The 21,423-nt window shown below is 31.5% G+C and overlaps 2 protein-coding genes across 2 annotated transcripts; one reads left to right on the forward strand and one right to left on the reverse strand.

The window, feature by feature from the left end:
- Nucleotides 1-837: 837 nt before the first annotated feature.
- LOC100250111 (laccase-15) lies at nt 838-4,876 on the forward strand. Its single transcript, XM_010647477.3, has 6 exons — nt 838-1,002; nt 2,278-2,429; nt 2,692-2,936; nt 3,029-3,157; nt 3,464-4,414; nt 4,546-4,876. The coding sequence occupies exons 1-6, from the start codon at nt 901-903 to the stop codon at nt 4,674-4,676; spliced, it is 1,710 nt and encodes a 569-aa protein (XP_010645779.2). The 5' UTR covers nt 838-900; the 3' UTR covers nt 4,677-4,876.
- A 10,516-nt stretch (nt 4,877-15,392) lies between these two features.
- On the reverse strand, nt 15,393-21,027 carry LOC104877936 (uncharacterized). The gene is made up of 6 exons (XM_059734542.1): nt 20,844-21,027; nt 18,251-18,338; nt 16,493-16,546; nt 16,351-16,416; nt 15,662-15,740; nt 15,393-15,572 (listed from the first exon to the last, which is right to left on the reverse strand). The coding sequence occupies exons 1-6, from the start codon at nt 21,025-21,027 to the stop codon at nt 15,495-15,497; spliced, it is 549 nt and encodes a 182-aa protein (XP_059590525.1). The 3' UTR covers nt 15,393-15,494.
- Nucleotides 21,028-21,423: the final 396 nt, after the last annotated feature.

Genomic DNA, 21,423 nt, shown 5'->3' on the forward strand with positions numbered 1-21,423 from the left:
TTTTTTTATGATTTATGAACATTTTGCAATCATCATGTAGATTTGATTTGGTTTGATTTGAATTTTTGGACGTGCAACATAAGAAATAGGTTTTCTATTAAGATATTTGAATGGGTATAGGTTTGTACTTTAGAAATGAACATATGATTAAAATAAACCTGTTTCTAACCTTCTAACACACAAATTTGGAAATCTAAACATATGGATTGTTTCTGAAAGCAGCGCTGACTTTTCCCTTCCTACCAAATACAAACATCATGGCTGGAGAGTTAATGAAGATTTTTACCACTACCATGGATTCTGGTGCTATTCCTTCTTCCTAGAAGGAACCATGAAATCTCAAGAACACTTCCAGGTCCAATCTTGATAAATTATTTAATTTTGATTTTTTTTTTCAAATCTATAATTATTTATTATTATTATTGTTAAATTGCTTTTTGTTAAATTTAAATCTCTAAATTATTATGCGAGGTCAAAGTTTCAAAAGTATTCTACATATATTTTAAATTTATTTCTTGGTCAATTCTCATAATTATAGTGGTCCTGCTCATTGAACTGGTCCTGGAAGAACATTCAAATTACTTTATCTTATATTGATACGTGGCGAGAAATTGTTGAACCCCAGAAGAATCGTCTTGAATATATTATGAATTATATATTAAAGAAATACAGAAAAAGTTTGGGAGAAACCGGCTGTTGGCCGCCCACAGAAGGTGACAGCAGCCATAAAAGTTGCAGTTCAGCTTTCACCAATTCTAGTTTTGGTTCTCTCCAGCCTCTATAAATACCTTTAAGAATTCATCTATTCATGTCAAAGAGCAGATAAGTCGTGCTGTTAGAAATAGTAAGGAAATTGAAGGAGTTGTGTTTAGGACAAGAGAAGCTTTTCTTCCAAAGAAGATGTGGCTGATCATGAAGGTTTTCCTCTTGCAAATTTTAGCGTTTCTACTTTTTGGTGGTGGCATCTATTGCCAAGCTTCAACCCGTCGGCTTACTTTTGTGGTAAATACTATATATGATTCTATCCTTAACGCCACCTTATGATCGTAATATTTAGGGAGTAGTATTACTCTCATTTTCCACCGTATGACCCCCATGGGGTCTCGGGTACCCTGTGTCATTGAGTCATTCATGCATGCTATCAATTTCTAATTGGTTATTAACTTGCATGAATGGATCGATGCAACTATTCATGCATGTAATATGTCTTTGGGGATGAGGTTGCATGGTTTCTTCCTAGAAGGAACCATGAAATCTCAAGAACACTTCCAGGTCGAATCTTGATAAATTATTTAATTTTGATTTTTTTTTTAAATCTATAATTATTTATTATTATTTTTATTATTGTTAAATTGCTTTTTTGTTAAATTTAAATCTATCAATTATTATGCGAGGTCAAAGTTTTAAAAGTATTCTACATATATTTTAAATTTATTTCTTGGTCAATTCTCAAAGTCAAACTTGTATTCCACGATACACAGCCTGATTGAAGCTGAGTTGTAAGAAATTAATTTTCAGGCATTTGGTTTATTTAAAATTTGGTAAGTGATCAAATATCATAATTATAGTGGTCCTGCTCATTGAACTGGTCCTGGAAGAACATTCAAATTACTTTATCTTATATTGATACGTGACGAGAAATTGTTGAACCCCAGGAGAATCGTCTTGAATATATTATGAATTATATATTAAAGAAATACAGCAAAATTTCGGGAGAAACCGGCTGTTGGGTGCCCACAGAAGGTGACAGCAGCCATAAAAGTTGCTGTCCAGGTTTCACCAATTCTAGTTTTGGTTCTCTCCAGCCTCTATAAATACCTTTAAGAATTCATCTATTCATGTCAAAGAGCAGATAAGTCGTGCTATTAGAAATAGTAAGAAAATTGAAGTTGTGTTTAGGACAAGAGAAGCTTTTCTTCCAAAGAAGATGTGGCTGATCATGAAGGTTTTCCTCTTGCAAATTTTAGTGTTTCTACTTTTTGGTGGTGGCATCTATTGCCAAGCTTCAACCCGTCGACTTACTTTTGTGGTAAATACTATATATGATTCTAGACTTAACACCACCTTATGATCGTAATATTCAGGGAGTAGTATTACTCTCATTTTCCACCGTATGACCCCAATGGGGTCTCGGGTACCCTATGTCATTGAGTCATTCATGCATGCTATCAATTTCTAATTGGTTATACACTTGCATGAATGGATCAATGCAACTATTCATGCATGTAATATGTCTTTAGGGATGAGGTTGCATGGTTAACTTTTAATTGGTTGCAGGTGAAGGAAGCTTCATATACAAGGCTTTGTAGCTCCAAGAACATCTTAACAGTAAATGGACAATTTCCAGGACCAACTATATATGCTAAGAAAGGAGAGACGATCATTGTTGACGTTTATAACAAAGGAAAAGAAAACATCACCATTCACTGGTAGGTCTTGTGGGTATCTTAAAAAACAATAGCAATTGACAGCATGCCTACGTGACATATATTGCTTTGCTAAGAGGGGGCTACAATATATTGCTTTGCTAATAAAGTCAAATTTAAACAATACTTTATGGTTATTTGTTTCAATTCCATTGAAATATGTACAGTTGATGCCTCTTGTTACCATGACAATATATTGTTGCATGCCATCTTTTGTTAGTCCAAAAATTAGTACTAGTTTTAACATGTAGTTATTGTTTGGCAGGCATGGGGTGAGCATGCCTAGATATCCATGGACAGATGGTCCCGAGTATATCACACAATGCCCAATTCAACCAGGGTCAAAATTTAGCCAAAAGATCATTCTTTCCTTTGAGGAAGGCACTCTATGGTGGCATGCTCACAGTGATTGGACCCGAGCCACCGTTCATGGAGCTATAATCATCTATCCCAAGAATGGAACCAAGTATCCTTTTCCCAAACCTGATGCAGAAGTTCCCATCATATTAGGTACAAGTCTCGTTACTATTAAAGGTTAATTTACATATTATGGATTAACTAGCAAAGCGAAATCTAAAATTATTGAAGTTGTTGAAATGCAGGAGAATGGTGGAAGAGTGATGTGAATGCGGTTCGAGATGAAGGGCTTGCAACTGGAGCTGACCCCAATGTCTCTGATTCTTTTTTGATAAATGGACAACCTGGTGATCTACTTCCATGTTCAAAATCAAGTACAAACTAAGTTTAACTTCCCACTTTAAAATTGTACACGATTTCATTTTCTTGTTTGTTGACCATATTACTTTTTCTTATTAACATCAACATATTTAAAGCTTAATGTTAAAAAAGAGGAATATAGCTATGAGGATGGTAGAGCCATGATTTAACACATAAGAAAAGGCTAGTCCAAATATAATTTTGAACTATGGAGCCAAATTTACACCACTAATCACTTCATAATTGGTGGATCCTCATGGAAAATTTTTCTTTTTCTTTTCGCTAGTCATAAGTATTAAACTTTCTCTTTCTAATTGCAGGCACATTCAAGCTAACGGTGGATCATGGAAAGACCTATCTACTTCGCATAATCTGTGCTGCCTTACATGAGCCTCTCTTCTTCTCCATTGCCAAGCATAAAATGACAGTGGTTGGAACAGACGGTAGCTACACGAAACCATTGACACGAGATTATATCACAATATATCCTGGCCAAACCTACGATGTCTTACTAGAAGCTAACCAACACCCAGATCACTATTACATGGCAGCTAAAACTTATTCCAGTGCTCCGGTAGGTCCTAATGCTTTTGATAATACAACCACCACAGCTATTGTACAGTACAGGGGATACTACACTCCATCTTCACCTCCCTCCTTGCCTCATTTTCCTGCATACAATGACACAAATGCATCGGTTCAGGTCATGGCCGGCCTCCGAAGCTTAGCAGATGCGGAACATCCTTGCAATGTCCCATTGAGCCCAAGCACTAAACTGATTTACACTGTTTCTATGAACTCGTTCCTATGCCCCAATAATTCATGTGGAGGGCCCAATGGGACGCGGTTCGCCGCAAGTATAAACAACATAAGCTTCCAATCCCCTACAATTGACATACTGCAAGCTTACTATTATAACATCAGTGGTGTATATGGAGATAAATTTCCAAGCGTTCCACCACTGGTGTTCGATTTTACCAATGATATTCTTCCCTTAGAGTATCAGATTCCGAAAAACAGAACAGAAGTAAGGGTGCTCGAGTATAACTCCACAGTGGAGATTGTTTTTCAAGGGACAAGCTTGATTTCAGGGACAACCCACCCCATGCATCTCCATGGATATAGTTTCTATGTTGTTGGATGGGGATTTGGGAATTTCGATAAAAATAAGGACCCATTGCACTACAATCTAGTGGATCCTCCCCTTCAAAGTACCATCTCTGTTCCTACGAAAGGTTGGGCTGCAATCAGATTCGAGGCATCCAACCCTGGTATGTTGCAAGCACTCATGTGAATTTAGAAAAAAAAACCCTTGAAACTGCCAACCTACATACCAAGGAAATAATTTTTCTTAACATTGCAATAAGTTAGGTGTAATGTTGGTATATTTTCTCTATTGCAGGAGTGTGGTTCATGCATTGCCATGTCGAACGCCATCTGACTTGGGGCATGGAAACTGCGTTCATAGTGAAAAATGGTAAACACCTAGAAGCTGAAATGTTGCCTCCGCCATCTGACATGCCACCATGTTGAAGCTGCAAAGAATTAACATGGTATATTTTCATTGAATGTTTGCATTATTCAACTTTTTGTTTGACTAAGTATTCCTCTTGTATTAAAATAACAAGCATAATGTAAAGTTGTAGAATATTGTCTGGGATTATTATATAATTTGTCAATTTCTTGGATTGTTAAAAGTCTATAAAGATAATATTGTAGAATAATCTTTGAGATATGCTATGGTGGAATTTGCCATGGAAGTCTTTGATTATAAAAAGAGAAATTTACGCTATGTTCCTATTTCAACGTTAATTAATTTCAATATGAGTAACTCATTAAATAGACCATTACAATGCTAATAATCCTCCCAATGCCATATTCACAATAGATATAAAAGAGTAATTGAATTATTCAAATATTTTAAAATTAGACTATGATCTAAAAAGGTCATGAAATGGTTTGTTTAATTTTTAATTTTACATCTCAAAATATTTTGCAAATAATAAAAATTTTATGAAGTCTTACACAATGGAGATAAAATCAATTCTTTTCTATTTATTTATTTCAAATTAAAATAATCACTTTTTCCTAAATTTAAAATAATTGATATATAATTTATATTTTTACCTCCTATTTTAGTAACAATATCACAAGATCTACACCAAGATAAAGGAGAAGGAAAAAAAAGTGAAAAAAAAAAAATCATCCATTTCCATTGCATGGGGACAAATTGAGTTTAACCTGACACCGAAGGAACTCCAAGTCTATTTTTAGTTATTTAACTTTTCAACCCTCATTTTTTATTTTTTATTTTTTATTTTACATCATAGTAAACCCTTTCCTACTTTCTTAAATTTAAATAACAAGTAAAAAATTGATTCAAACGATTGATCATTTGAATTTATGATTTAGAGAAAAGAAACTTAACAATTAACTAAGCTACTACAATTGACTGAACTCTCCAAGTCCAAGTCAATGAAGTTAGAAATTATGTTTAAGTGATTTTTGGGATTTTTAAAAGTGATTTTCATATATATATATATATGTGTGTGTGTATTTAAATTTTATTTGGATTGACTTTTAAGAGTTAAATAAAAGTTTTTATACCTATTTAATTATTTAAAAAAAAACTTATAACTTTAAAAAAAGGTTTCACATAGAAGTCATAAAAATGTTATTTCTTATAAGAATTTTATGATTCTATTTTTGTTTATTATAGAAGTTCTTTCATGTTGAACAAAACTTTTACAATATCAATATTACCCCTTAAAGATTATTACTTTAATTTTGATTTTAATTTTCATTTAAAGGAAAAAATATGAAGCTATCCCGAATTTGACCTTACTATCCACCTAATTAATTTTTATAAGAAAGTGTTATTTTTTAATATTTAGAAGGGTTTTTATTTATTTATTTTTAAATAATTCCCAATTGAAATTTATAAGAAAGAAAGAAAAAGTTTTCTCTAATATTAGAAAGAAATACAAAATTTAAAACATGGATTGAAGTGATTATAGAACTTTGTTACATATTTAAAATTAGTATCTCTTAATTTCTTACAACTCCAATCTCCAATATTTGTTCTTTATCTAAAATTTGACATAAGGAATGGTTATCCACTCATAAGACAAGACATGAAATATAATTTTGTTTTAGGTAACATCAAATTCAATGCATTAAAATCAAAGAGCAAGTGAGGATCCAGATTACTCCCTGTGCATGGTCTTTGACAGTGGTTCATATGAAATTTATTTCTAGTCAAATTATTTTTATTATCTAATTTTAGATGGTGTTTGTTTTTGTATTGAATAGAAAATGTTAAAATATTTAATTTTTTCTATTTAGTTAAAAATAACCTGTTGATATCAACCTAACATAACTAAACTAAACCTATTAATAATAAGTTCACTTTAGTTATGTTGATTGATATCAATAAGTTACTTTTAGTTGAATAAAAAAAAATCAGATATTTTAATTTTTTCTATTCAGTCAAAAAAATAAATATTATCTTAGTGTTAGAAATACCCATGTATTTCAAATCAAAATTAGAGGACAACAACCTTTTAATTTCAATAATACAATTATTATTATTATGGCTAAAAATCAGCCTATCATTCGAGTAAGCGCGCACACACACACACACACATGTATATATAATGCCAATATCATTATTTTAAGCTATGGCATAAATCTTTCATGCAATCATTTCAATGATTCCTTTAAATAATAGAAAGAGATATTTAATTTACAAACTTTGTGCAGAGATAGGATAATTTTTTTTTTTTAGATTAAAATTATCCTATCTCTACACAAAGTTTGTAAATTAAATATCTCTTTCTATTATTTAAATCTTCCCTAGGAAACCCAATGATTGAACCTAAATAATAATATTTGTAATACTTAAACTATATTCATATTTAATATTTGATTTTAATTTTACCTTTTTGCTTTATTTTATTACTAAGTCCCTATTTTTAGGTTTAATATGATTTTTTTTTTATAAAAAAAATATATTTTTCCTCTTATTTTTTTATAGATTTCTATCAAATGTTGGAAGATGTCTTTCTATATAATTGGATACCAATTATTATTTGTTTATTTATTTTGAATAATTACTATATATTCCCCACCCTATGATTGTCGTATGGTTGACACATCATCTAATAAGAGAGCTTAACATATTCTAGCCATTTTCATGCTAAAGAGGGGTCCACAAGTTGCTGCCTATGCCAAAAAAGATAAGCAAAAGTTGACTTCTATCCTTGACTAGTTGCCATCAATTGTCCAACCTTGCCATAAGGTTCATTCATCTTTCTTATCTTATGAATTGGTGTAAAGATAACTAAATAAAGGGAGAAATGTTGATTGAAGAATGTAGTTAAAATATGATGTAAAATAGAGTAGTAGTGTAGAAATGCAAGAATAAAGAGGAAGAATATACTATCTTGTTGTAGTTATTAATTTTTATTTATAAAGGTTGTGTTTGGTTTTTCAGAAAATGCAAGGGAAAGGAAAAAAAATACTATGAAAAGTTATTTTCCTTAGTTTGGATGACATGAAAAATATGATGGAAAAAAATATAAAGGAAAATACTAAAGAAAATATTGTAATATTTTCCCTCTTACTTTCCTTAAAAATTAGTGAGGAAAATAAGAGATAAAGATAAGGCAAAAGTTGGAGGAAATTTTGTCAAGCTCACATTATCTTCTTCACCGAGTCTCCAATTCACCTAACTTCATCTTCACTAGTGGCTATGGTTTGCCACTACCATCGACCCTTTCAACAGCTACCACCATTACTCCAAGCACCTTCCAGTGCCCCCAAAATCCAACCCTCTTCTAGTACACAAGTTCCTATGGATGCATTGCATTCTTCAAATCTAGTCAATGTGTTCAAATCCATATCTTCATATTAGGTATGGATTGAATTCCTCTCTCTTAACATCACACCTTGATTTTTTTAGATGTAGATCTTCTCTCAATGAACCAAAATATGCCAAAACTCAAAATAATATATATATATATATATATATATATATATATATATATATATATATATATATATATATATATATTCATATTTAGAAATCTAAACACCCAAATTTTGTAGATATGAAAAATCTGATGCTACTCTTTGTAATTGGACTTTGATGTTTCTCGTGTTTGCATTTTTTAATTCCTGTGCTTCCATTTGATTTTCAATATAAGAATTTTAATTTTTTGTTTCATACTACAAGACTTAATAGCAATAATGAAGACATTACATGTTTGAGGAATTACCTATAAGAGAATCTAACACACCAATGAAACTATTGCTATAACCAAAGAAAAATTATCTTAGAAAGCTATAAAAAAAAAAACAAAAAAAGTGTGTTGAACAGCTATAATAATAGTATTGTGGATTGGGTATGAGAAAATTACAGAAGATGGAGCATTCTTGATGTGGTAAATTTGCAATTGAATGGAATTTTCAATAAGGAGCAAGATGTCCCTTTTGTGTAGCCTTTGATGTTAGCTTGGGCAGTGAAAACTTCATGAACTAAAACTATCAACTTGTCCTTTGGCACTAGATAGTTTCTTTCTTAATATAAATGTAGTAAGTATTCTTAGCAAATACAACTTAGTTTTGGTGATATAGTTTTTCCTTAATACTTTATCATCATGATAGAACTTGGTAAACATCTCTTAGGTCAATTATGTGATATTTAAAAATTCCCTCTTAAAAATTCTAAACAACTTATCTAACTTTAGAAGCCTTCTTACTTAATTAATGCACAATTAATTACATATGTTTATAAGACCACTCTCTTTTGTAGTAGCTCTCTAGATTATTCTTGCAAAATTTCCTTTGTTGTGGAAGTCTTAGTTCATGCATGTAGTTAATCCACTTGAAGCATTGTAGTGAGAAGGTGCTTGAGACAAACCTTTGTATTGAGCTAATAAGCAATTCCATCAACTTCAAATTTGGTTACTTTCATTTGGCCCCCAAATCTTCATTTTGCATGATTTGATAGACAAGCCTAACTAGCCTTAGATAATAGTTTATAGGCAACTCCAATAGCAGTTGTCTCAAATTTTATTAGAAAAAGACTATTTGGAAACCTCCCCAATAGCAAAACTTGACATGCACACACCATTGGTTCTTTCTACTTGAATTACTCTATTTCAATAGCGTAGTGAAACTAGAGATCAAACTAGTTTGTATTTGGCCTATGAAAGCTTCAATCTAGATCACTTACTAAAAGTGGACTGGCAAACAAACCTAAGTAGTAAGGGAGTGGGACAGATATAATTGCTTAGATTTTGGAGTGTTGTGGAGAATCTTGAGACTTTGTGAGTTAAACCATGCTCATCCAAAGCCAACTTAGTTGGGCTACAGTTTGGTGTTAGAGGCTTGGAGCCTAACTTCCATGGCTTTATTACAAATTAAAATTTTCTTATGGCATAAGTATGATCTAAAATTTAAAATCCTTGTACCTGAGGACTTAATAATGATGATCTAATATAATTTCAAGTCACAAGCACCCAATGTGTCAATAATAATACTCATTAACTTACTCCTAATAAGAAAATAACCCACCAGTCTACTCCTATACATTATTTTTTAAAAATTTAATTGTAATATTTGTAGCATTTTTTATTTTTGTCTAAAACAATTTGATAATTTTGGTTGTGTGGGCAATGTGGAGAAAAAAACATATAAACTCACTATTTTGGTCTAAATTGAGTTAACTAAATTGAATCAAACTAATATTAAGTTGGATTAGTTTAAGTCGATAAAAAATTTGTTATACTTTAGTTAAAACCAAGGATAAAAATATCAGTAATCATGGATATATCAATACTTCAATTTTATGGATATATCGAAGATATATCAACAAATATTTTGGGAAAAAAATTCAGTAGGCCTAAAATTATTAAAAACTCATGAAAATACATGAAAAACCTCATAACAATATAATTAGAAGTATAATAGACATTTTAAAGTTGTTTTATTAAAAAATTTGATATATGTATGATATAATTTATGATATTAGATGTAATTATATCATGTCAATTTATAAGAAATGTTAATTTTGTAATTGTACACTCATTATGAAGTTACATAAAATACTTCATTTCATTAAATATCTATAATTTGTACACATTGCATTGCAATGTCCCTTTAGTACCAAAATGAGGATCGATTTTGTTCAATGGAATAGGTAGATGAAGGAACCCTGTCTTGCTATTGGAGACAATATTGGTACCAACTCAATGAGCCTTGATAATATTGGTTAAAAATTATAACATGCCATGCATATATCTCTTGAGTCCTACCCACTACCTCTACATGGATACGATACTCAAGGTTCACGCATGTGTTAATGTCAAATCCTCATTCCATGTGATATGAAACTTGGTATGACATTCTTGTGGAAGGGGAGTAACTCGGCATACCATACTCTTCATTGGTTGAACTTGAAGGTTGAACATAACTCATCACATGAGGAGGGTAGATGTTAGCCTCATTTGAGGAGTCACTAAATTGAGTCCCTATACTCATAAATTCAAAACTCCTTAAAAGTAACTTCTCGTCATATGGTCCATTGTTCGTTATCTTCCTCTATAGGGTTTCTCAATATCTCTTATGCCTGGACCAGCTCTTCTAGAGCCATGGTCTTCATCTTGTGTGCAGTGTGTGAAATCATTTTCACAGGTAAATTAGCTCATTGGATATTGACTCTGTTGACATTCCTAAATATCTGCTCCCGCATTATTACCTCCATCATCAGTTCCACCTCTTAAACCATCGTAACCAGAAGCAAAAGTACCTACAACACTAGGTCTACTATTGTGGCTAGCACTTCTAGAGTCAACCTTTTGGTGGGAATTCAATGTCGTATGAAATGAATCCTCGGTATCTTTTCTAAAACTTTCAGAGTGAACTTCTTTAGACAACACACGTTCAACATTAACTCCAAATTCTTGAGCATGAGCAACAAATCGTGGATCAGGATTTCCAATTTCATCATCCAAGTGTATAGGCCTAACCCATTAAAACAACTGATTATCTTCTTCTTCTTCGCCCATCTTGGTTGAAATGTCAAGAAGATCAAGATAATATTTTTCACTAACTTGATCATTTTCTGTCTTCATATCAAGTAACTTTAGCCTCATATTATAGTAACAAAAAACTAATTGCTCCAGTCCAGGGTAAGGTGATTACTACCAAAAAGTGTTATTTTTTAGACCTAATTATAATGGTTTTAAGCACCTTTGAGTAGTAATCATATTCATTTAACCCAATTAATTCATTAAGGTCCTTAGTAATTGGTTTTAACCATTTTGTGGCAAGTTTACATGTTTTTATCAGCTTATGAATCAATTCAAGCATGCCAAATGATGGAGGAGCTACTTGGACAAGTTATGGCAAAGCTTTTGGAAGCTCAAATTCATGAAGAACCAAGCTTTGGAGCTCCATAGGCCTTTGTCAAAGTCGTTCAAAGTATGCAAGGAAAGAACAATGGAGAAGAGGAAAACAGAGTGAAGAAAATAGAGGACAGCAGCTGCAGTCTTCTTTCGCACTTTTGGAGCACTTCCCGAAGTCAATTTTCTACATGATATATACCATTTCAAAGCTCAGGAAGTCAAGAATCCAATGCTTCAAACTGTGTACGATTTGGAGCTGAAATGAGGAAGATATGGCCTTTGGAAGACAACTGCTCCAGGCTTGTGCGAAAATTTCGCACAACACCTTCCAAATTCGCACAGCCCATGCGTGGTGCGAATTTTCCTCTGTTTTTGCCGACTCCACTTTAGATATTTTCCTATGTATTTTTTGATGTAATTTCCTTTCTTATCCTTGTAACTAACCAATCACAAACTTTTGCTTTTGTAAAGACTATATAAGGGGTGGAAATCACCTCTTGGAATATATAGAACATGCGTGTTACGTTTTACACGGAGTGATATACAGAGCTCTCTCGTTTCTCTTTTCTCTTTACTATTTTATTTTCTTGGAAGCCAAACAGCCTCTGAGGGCTTTTCCTCAGAGGATGATTGGCTAAAACTTTTAGTTTCTCAAAGTATGGATGTTATGTGATGACTTGGATGCAATCCCATGGAAATTTCTCGCACCTGGAAGGTAAGGTAGTCGTTTTTCATTAAAGGTTCATTAATGCAAAGTTTGGTTTTTATTTCCTTTGCACAACTTCCAACGGCCAATACTTGATAAGCTTTTGGATTTCTATCCATTAGTTATCTCCTACGAGCTATTGGAAGGTGAGGTTTTCAATTCCAAGTTTTGCATTAATCCATTAGAACCAATTTCAATGGCCATTGAAAGGTGAGTTTATCACCTGGAATGACTTTGAGTTGCCAATATTTGGTAAGCTTTTGGCTTTAGACCATTAGTTATCTCTTACGAGCCATTCAAAGGAAGTCTAAGGTGAATAACCATTGATGAAATTCACTACCATCTGTTTTGCCATTTTAAAGGATTAAAACTTGATTTGCTAAATCCATACCGGTTCGGGAAGCAAGCATCACCATAGTTGCAACCCCAACGCGAGGAGCCTATCCTGAGATTTCCAATTTGCATAAGAGCTAGAGCATAGCTATCCTATCTTTGAGAAACTTGTTTTTACACCCTTTCATTTTAGTCTTTAATGTTAGCTTAGATTAGTTTAAATCTTTCTAAAACATTTACATCTTCTTTTAAAGCTAACATCCATAAGAAAATCACCTATATTCCTAATTTGAATATCACTAGTGTTTGCGAAAACCCTTCCCAGTGAACGATCCTAGAACCACTATGCTTAGTAGCTTGGCTACTTTAGTAATAGTATTTAAGGTATAAATTTTGTTGATACGCCTTTAAAGCTAAGCTACCATGAGTCGAATCATAAGGCAAATGATTTCACTGCTTTGTGTGGATGAGAGCGAACGTGCTCCAATTTCTTTCACAAGCAAAAGATGACGCAGTTTGTGAGAGAACTTTGACGGCTAACTTCCTCAATGTAGGTGTTAGATTCCCATACATGAACCATCATTCAGTTACAACCAATTTCATAATTATATAGATACTTATATGGTGAATTTACAATAATGATAATCAATTTTTTTCCTATAAATACTCACCGAGCACCATGGTTGACCTTGCTGCAATCGCCACTCAATCATCGAATCCTCTTTTTGCATCTCGAAAAAGCACAAGCTGTATATTCAACACTTAATTTGTTAATATCATATTTGTTAGTAAACGTTCAAATAAATTGACGAATGAAATTATTGTTTTATTAACAAAAATAATGGTTTTTTATTTACCTCATTTTGAAATTGACCAAGTGATTCAGTAGTTGGGTCCAATTTTGCAAAAATGTCATGGACCGCTTGAAGTAGTTCTAGATCACTACCAACTCCATGCCTACATCGAAATCCTGGATTCAAGAAGTATGCTACAATAAAATTAAGTAGATTTAGTACTTTGTTAGAGAAAATTAAATACAGAGTAAAAACTTATAAAGATAGATAGTACTTAAGTACCTACTGCATGAAGTGGATGTTTTAGTGTTTTCTCTCAATGATCTTTTATTATTTTGAAGATCCAATCTCCAACTCCTTGACGACACTACAAGAAAAATAGCCTTCGTTGACAATTTTTCACTGTCAATGTAAGGTACATCTGTGAAGGTAGGTTATTGTTCATATATGTTATCTATGCCAGTGACAAGAAAAGTTTAAAGGTAACTTGACATATATATATGTTAAGATTTTCTCTATTTTTACAAATGATGAAATCTTATTAGTATATGATATGTCAATGTTTCTTTCATATATGTTAAGGTTGGATTCAACTTATATCAACATTACTTAATCTTATGTCAATGTTAACTCACTCTTTTGTTAAGATTAGTCCAACAAATGTCAAGGTTAGGTATCATATATGTCATGATTAACTCCACATATATCAAGGCTTTTAGATACATATGTCAAGGTTAGATTTTATATATATCATAATTGGCTTATATATGTCAATGTAGGGAATAAAGGCAACTGTGAAGGTTCCCCTCGAAAAATTTTAAAATTATTTTTTAATATGAAAAATTGAACCTGTTGTCATGTATAATCAATTTGATATTATTTAAGAATGATAATGACAATCAAATTATCATGATTTTATATATAATCAAAGCATATTTAATATACATTTAATTATTAATTAAAGCACAAATCAATGAACTTGTTTAAAGTTGTACCCAATTTCTCTATATAGAAGAAACTCATATAATATACAACGAAATTAAAAACACACTATAAGACAATATATATAAACTTAAATTAAGTTGCTCATGTATATATCTACAACCAAGTCTCTTGCCTCCATCTTGAAGCATTACTTTATAGGAAAGCCTTAAATTTCCAACACCCAAACTTCGAATCTGTAGCAAAAAATAAAGAGCATATTAACAAATTAAAAAGAAAAATGTATAATGAGGAGCAATCAAATATCAAGCCTTATGAAGAATTTTAATAGCAAGCTAGCCACTACACCTTTATTAGACAATAATAGATTATTTCTTAATAACACAAGTAAACAAACCAACTCTCAAAGATAGCCTACAAATCATGCACAAATGCTTCATTTGGCGGCTTATAAAGATGAGGAAAAAAATGACAACACAACCTGTTATAGTTTACCAAGCTTTACAAAAAGGTACATGAAAAAAAATAAATATGACATCATATTGAATGAGGATAGGAAAAATAAATGAACAAATTTAGCAAGAACTAAACTTTAATTTTCATGCAGGATCAACTAGTTTATCATAATAAAATTTATCAATATAGCTGAGCAGAGATTTGATGTAATAATACCATACAGAATTCAAGTAAAATTAAATTAATCAAATAGGACACTACGGTTATATTTGGATACATATTCTATTTTTTATTTTTAAAATTAAAATTTTGATATAAAATATGACAACCCTTTGTATAAAAAATAAAAATTTATCATATAATCTTAAAAATACTTTTCAATATTAAACAAAAAAATGAGGATGTGTCCTAAAATTTTAAACAAATTTAAAAATATTTTTAAATACCCAAGGTATCCATTTTTTTCCTTTTTAATAAAAATTCCTATATTTTATATAAAACTCTATTTTAAAAAATGTATCCAAACATAAGCTAAATTGTTAGATTTTATTGTGAGATTTCTTGGATTCTACAATTCATAGTGAAATGAAGATGAGAGATAACTGACTGAACTATGAAAAAAAAAATTTAACATTTATGAGATTCAAAAATGCTAGTTAATGAAAGAGGTTCTTCGCCAGGATGACTAAGAAAAATGCTGAAAAATGTGTCATGCCCAAAGCAATATTACAATGAAGAATAGAATGAGAGCTAGCCTGAAATAAAATCCGACAATCGCCATGAAAGCCTGGATGCAGAGGAAATGTAACTAGAGACATGTAAGGAATCATTAAACAAGTGAGAACAATATCAGAATCTCATGTATGACTTACTTACCTTTCCCTGAGATTCAAACCTGAATTTTACTGTAAACCATGACAATCCTCTATCTACAATAGGTGCAAGTGCAAGGGCCCTGCATAAGAAGCACCTCTACAAAAATCATAGAAAACCCAAGAGAAAAAAAAGAGAGTAAATAATTAGAAACTAGTCTACCAAAAACTAGGAGGCTGCAGCAAATAATCTCCAAATGTCAGATTTAATAATTTTTTATGAATGCCACTAAAAGGCCTTTTCATCATAGAAATCTAGAATAAAAAAGGATAAGAAGCCATTTGGATTACAGAGGTCAAAGATTGGGTTGGATAGGAGCAAGTTTAACCTCCTTAGTAAAAATGAAAATGCAAGGCCCATCATCAACACTAGGTTCAAAAATTGACACCATTTCTTGAAGACTTTCTTTTTTTCATTCTTCAATTGTCATTTTGATTCAAAGAAGCAGCAACATGATAGACTAAATAATCATCATAAACCCAGTTTCAAGTTACAAGGATAAGAAAGAAAATGAACAGAAAACATATATGAGAGAACTGATAGGCCAAAAAAATCATTGTTGAAGGAATCAAGCATAAATCTTTGAACTAGGGAAATTCACTGATTTTGGGTTATTTTGTGATAAGAGCATTGGAATATCCCAATAAACTATTATGCTAATTAAAGATTTAAAACAGAATTTAGGTGCTTACCCTCTAGCTCTGACAAGTTTAGTGACCTGGCTGCCTGCCCACACCATAGCCATGATTTTGACAAATCTACCAATTGGATTCCATATGTCAAGATATTTTGAAAAACTTGTGCAAAAAGAAACTTTTTGGAATAAGTTTTTACCTTTCAACTGCCACCAAATAACCCATCCTTCTTGGTTCTAGAGCAATATAAAACCTAGAAGCAGCATAGTGAATTAAGAGTTATACTGGTTATTTGAAATCTACTCTGAACACCTATGATAGAGACTGCAGGATATGGTAAAACACTAAGGCATATTTCAAACTACATTATAAGGTATTTGATTAGAAAATTAAATAAATAAAACAACATAACATAAAATACAAAAAAGAAAAAAAAAACAAACTGAATTTGTCCATATGCAACAATATGCAATTGTTAGCCATGAATCCCAGTTTTGTCAGTTTCCAGTATTAATAATTAAGCATGATTTTATGAACTAGACCAGCATTCTAATAATTCTAGATTGAGGGGCATGGATGTCACATTTGTATTCCATCATGTGCAACTAACATCACATTGAAATAATATCCACTAAAGCAAGTTAAGACCCAGTATATCATATTAAATTTTTTCTACCATGAATATAAGATTAATAAAAATGCAGATGGAAATGCAATACTTCTTTATATGACATAATGAAGGGAACCAAATACAAGGACTCCCCATTCCAGATGCAAAAAGCCAAGTTACAACCTTTACCAAATAAAGAGATCCACCATAAGTTCATTTTTAGACATGCTATAGTTGAATATTCTATCCATAAGTGATCAAAAGTCAATTCAGATGGGAATAACAGCCACAATGCTGGGAAGGTCAATAACAAAAGCATTGACTTGAATGTTGGCAGTGTCATTTACACTGGCCATAAGAACCAAAGGTACAAAATGCTGGGAAGGTCAAGAAATTTCCTAATATTTCTTACTAGTCCAGCCCGTGCACAGGATACAAAATCTGTTTTTTTTTTCTAAAAAAATAAAATAAAATAAGATGCTATTTGGTAGTTTGATCATGATTTGCAGGCAAAGGTTGTGTTTTTCAACCTGGCTCAAAAATCATGGATTTAGGGTTCGTGAAATTTAAATCCAATAGCACAAAAGCAAAAAGACCCCTATAACAGATCCAGAAAACACAGGTAGCAAAAAAAAAAACAAGTTTTTGGTTTTCCTTGGGGATTTTGCATGGATTTTCTCGGCAATCAAACGAGGATGAATTTTCCCGGAAATCGAATGGGGGATGGATTTTCTTGGGAATCAAACACGGGTTTTGCAAAGAGAAAACACAGGGAACAAAAAAAAAAAAAGCAAATTTTTTTTTCCTTGGGGGTTTTGCATGGATTTTCTCGGAAATCAAATGAGGATGAATTTTCTTGAAAATCAAATAGGGGATAGATTTTCTTGGGAATCAAACGGGGGTTTTGCAAAAAGAAAACATAGGGAGCAAAAAAAAAGCAATTTTTTTGGTTTTTCTTGGGGGTTTTGCATGGATTTTCTTAGAAATCAAACGAGGATGAATTTTCTTGGGAATCAAACGAGGGTTTTGCAAAGAGAAAATACAGGGAGCAAAAAAAAAGGCAATTTTTTTGGTTTTCCTTAGGGGTTTTGCATGGATTTTCTCGGAAATCAAATGGGGGATGGATTTTCTTGGGAATCAAACGGGGTTTTGCGAAAAGAAAACACAGGGAACAAAAACAAAAGCAATTTTTTTTTTTGTTTTCCTTGGGGTTTTGCATGGATTTTCTCGGAAATCAAACAAGAATGAGTTTTCCTAAAAATCGAATGGGGGATGGATTTTCTTGGGAATCAAACGGGGATTGCAAAAAAAAAAAAAAAACCAATAATAATATGACCAGATTAGTACCTGCGAGGATTGAGAGTGGTAGAGAAAAATAGGGCGGATTCTCTCGTCTGGAGGGCAACTTCAGAAAAGGGCTTCTTGATGCCCGAGGCTTGTGAGAGAAGCGGGTAGCCAATTTTAGATTTAGTAGAGATAAAAAAAAAATAAAAAATAATAAAAATGAAAGAAATTATGAGAACAATTTTCCTCCCTCTATATAAATAATTATTAATTATCCATCTTTATTTAATCATATGGACGATATTTTATGAATTAAAATTAATTTGATAAAATAAATTATTAATAATTTTAATTATTTAAATAAATTAATGTTAATAGAAAAAGTTGTTACCACATATTTTTAATAAAATTTTAGAAATTAAATCTTAAATAAAATATTTTATATAAATTAATTTAATTTTTCATTTAAAATGTAATAAAACTTGTTTTAATAAAAAAATTTTAAAATAAATATTATCTTCAACAAGATGGGCTCCTTTCATCTAACAATATGATGAAACCACATCAATCTTCATTTTGATACTAAAACTATTGCAATGTCATATGTATTACATTTATGTATAAATTATTTTTATGCAATAAAATCACATATTTCTTAACTTAATTCTAACTTTATACACTTTCAAAATTCATATTTATTATTCTTAAAATTCAAATATTGAATCTATCGATATATCTCTATCTGTCAATATTTTTATTTTTTATCATATTTATGTCAATTATATTTATAAAATAACTTTAAAATATGAATTCTTGCTTATTTTATCATTTTTTGGAGTTTTTTCAAGCATTCCTCCTAAAAATTTTAAATAATTTTCGCTCTACCGATATTTATGAAAAAATATCTACCAATATTTTTTATATATCCGTAAAATCGAAGTACCGATATTTTCATAACTATCAATATTTTCATCCTTGATTTAGAGAAAAAAGTTTCAAACCCTAAGCTCTCAAAATGAATATCGGGTTTTGAGAAAATGAGGAGTGTTCTTTGTAAATACCACGGGAAACCTTGATAGGTAATTATAACATGATATCTTGACTTATAATCCATAGGTCATTTAAGATCATTTTACTAGAATTAAAATGGTATATATGTTTAAAATCATACCTTGACTTTTGATTTTATGTCAAGCTAGCCACATTATATAAGTACATTGACGTATGAACATATTAACTATATATTGACTTATAAATTATCTGTCAATCTTCTATTATATAAGTCATGAAAGAATTCAACAAAATTTTATATATGTCATTATTGGTTTAAACAAGTTGTATATGTCATAGTTATTCATTTAAATAGGCAATATTGACACATATCACCTTAAGTCAAGATAATATATGTCAACAATGACCTTTTTTCTTGTAGTGCGAGTAAGGTTCTATTTCATCAAGTGCATAAACTCGTACACAAACAGCATTGTGGAAACAACTTCAGAATCTATAAGTTGAAGTACCAAGTATAATGGCTCATACAATGAAACTATATTTGCCACTTTATCCCAATACGCATGGTCAAACAATAATTGCTTCAAATTTCATCCAATTTTTGTCCAACTAAGCTTATTTTGTGCCCATTCTTCACTCATAAACAATTTTTTTTTTTAAATCAACCTTTTTTTTAAAAGAAGACTATCAAGAGCAATATAATTGGTAGCAAACCTTGTAGCTCTTGGTCGAACAATGTCTCCACCACAATACTTTCTCATTTGTGCAAGTAACCAACCATGGTTGTAAATGAAGTTGGTTATCTTGCGAGCATTATTTATCACATCTATAACACTGGGTCTTTTATCAATATCTTCAAAGATTAAGTCAATGCAGTGTTCCACACACAAAGTATAATATAAGTTAAACTTCTTCATCAATAGTTTCCCTGCTTTCATGGATGCCGACCCATTATCTGTGACAATTTGGACCACATTTTCTCGATCGACTTCTTTGATAACAGTCTTTAATAACTCGTATATATACTTATGGTCTTTGATATTATTCGATACATCGACTGACTTAAGGAACACCATGGTCCCTTTTGAATAAACCATGAAATTAATAATACTTAATTTCATGGGCCCTGTCCATCCATCTGATATTATTATGCACCTATATGTCTTCCATTTTTCTCTTTGTTGGTTCACATAAACTTCCATTTCTTTGTACTCCATTTCCAAGTACTAGTTCTTTATTTCATATGGAGATGGAGGTTCGATTCCCATTCCTACAATTCATATATAATAAATATGTAAAACATGTCGCAAAAGACTATACTTACTAAAAGTCTAAAACAATATAACAATTCAAAAATTAGTAATTACCTGCTTGTTGTGCACTAATAATCATATTCTTAAAGTGATGAGACTTTGCTTTTAGGGGTGCGACACTCTCATAAATGAAGAATTTTCTGATTAAGCGTCCCATCATTTCTTTAATTGAACCACCTTTCAACATATTTTTGATATTTTTTGTCTTGCTGCAGAAGACTTGTAGAGCAAAAGGCAATAGGGGGTGATTGGTTCTAATGTTGCATACTTTGTGATTTCCGCATCATTGTCAGTGTACCACTAGGTTGTGAAGACTCCCATTTTATGATTACTTCCTACAATATTCTCATATTGTTGATGCTCCCATTCAATTGCTTTTGAGGCATGAACTGTAGATCGATTTGCATCCCGCTCATCTGGGTGCATATCCGTTGGATACATATACACATCTTCATCCTCAACATATTCATCATCATCATCATCTTTGTCTATCAAATGTGTATCATTGGCCCCCATTGTACCACATAATTGAGCACAAATCTCTTGAATATCTACAACTTTCTTTGCTTTTGCTTTATATTTGTTATGCACCATCAATCGTATCTTTTCTTTCACTTTGGGAGGCACTCTCGGACACTTTTTAGTGTTGTTATGCAGGTCGTTATGTGTTAAATGGAACTTAAATCGTATGATGCCTCCACTTTTCATCAACAACCCATAGAAATTACAAATTGTCTCATTTATGTTCCCCTATACTAGTGAACAATACTTCCAAGCTGGATCTTACCTTGGCATGGGAGAACGACCTCTACTAGCCATGCTAAATCTATTGCAAAAAAAAAAAAAAAAAACCACCTGAATGTGATTTCAATGTAAACAAAAAGTTAAGTAAACATTTAAATTTAACATGTA

This window comes from Vitis vinifera, chromosome 18 (genome assembly GCF_030704535.1).
Source record: "Vitis vinifera cultivar Pinot Noir 40024 chromosome 18, ASM3070453v1".
Classification (NCBI taxonomy): domain Eukaryota; kingdom Viridiplantae; phylum Streptophyta; class Magnoliopsida; order Vitales; family Vitaceae; genus Vitis; species Vitis vinifera.

Excerpts from the sequence above, each read along its gene's own strand:
- LOC100250111 (XM_010647477.3), top strand. The coding sequence starts at position 901 with ATGTGGCTGATCATGAAGGTTTTCCTCTTGCAAATTTTAGCGTTTCTA. Across the intron at positions 1,003-2,277 it reads CCCGTCGGCTTACTTTTGTG|GTGAAGGAAGCTTCATATAC; the intron begins GTAAATACTATA and ends AATTGGTTGCAG. Across the intron at positions 2,430-2,691 it reads GAAAACATCACCATTCACTG|GCATGGGGTGAGCATGCCTA; the intron begins GTAGGTCTTGTG and ends ATTGTTTGGCAG.
- LOC104877936 (XM_059734542.1), bottom strand. The coding sequence starts at position 21,027 with ATGGGGGCCAATGATACACATTTGATAGACAAAGATGATGATGATGAT. Across the intron at positions 15,741-16,350 it reads AAACTTGTCAGAGCTAGAGG|GGCCCTTGCACTTGCACCTA; the intron begins GTAAGCACCTAA and ends CTTCTTATGCAG. Across the intron at positions 15,573-15,661 it reads GGTTTGAATCTCAGGGAAAG|GCTTTCATGGCGATTGTCGG; the intron begins GTAAGTAAGTCA and ends CTCTGCATCCAG.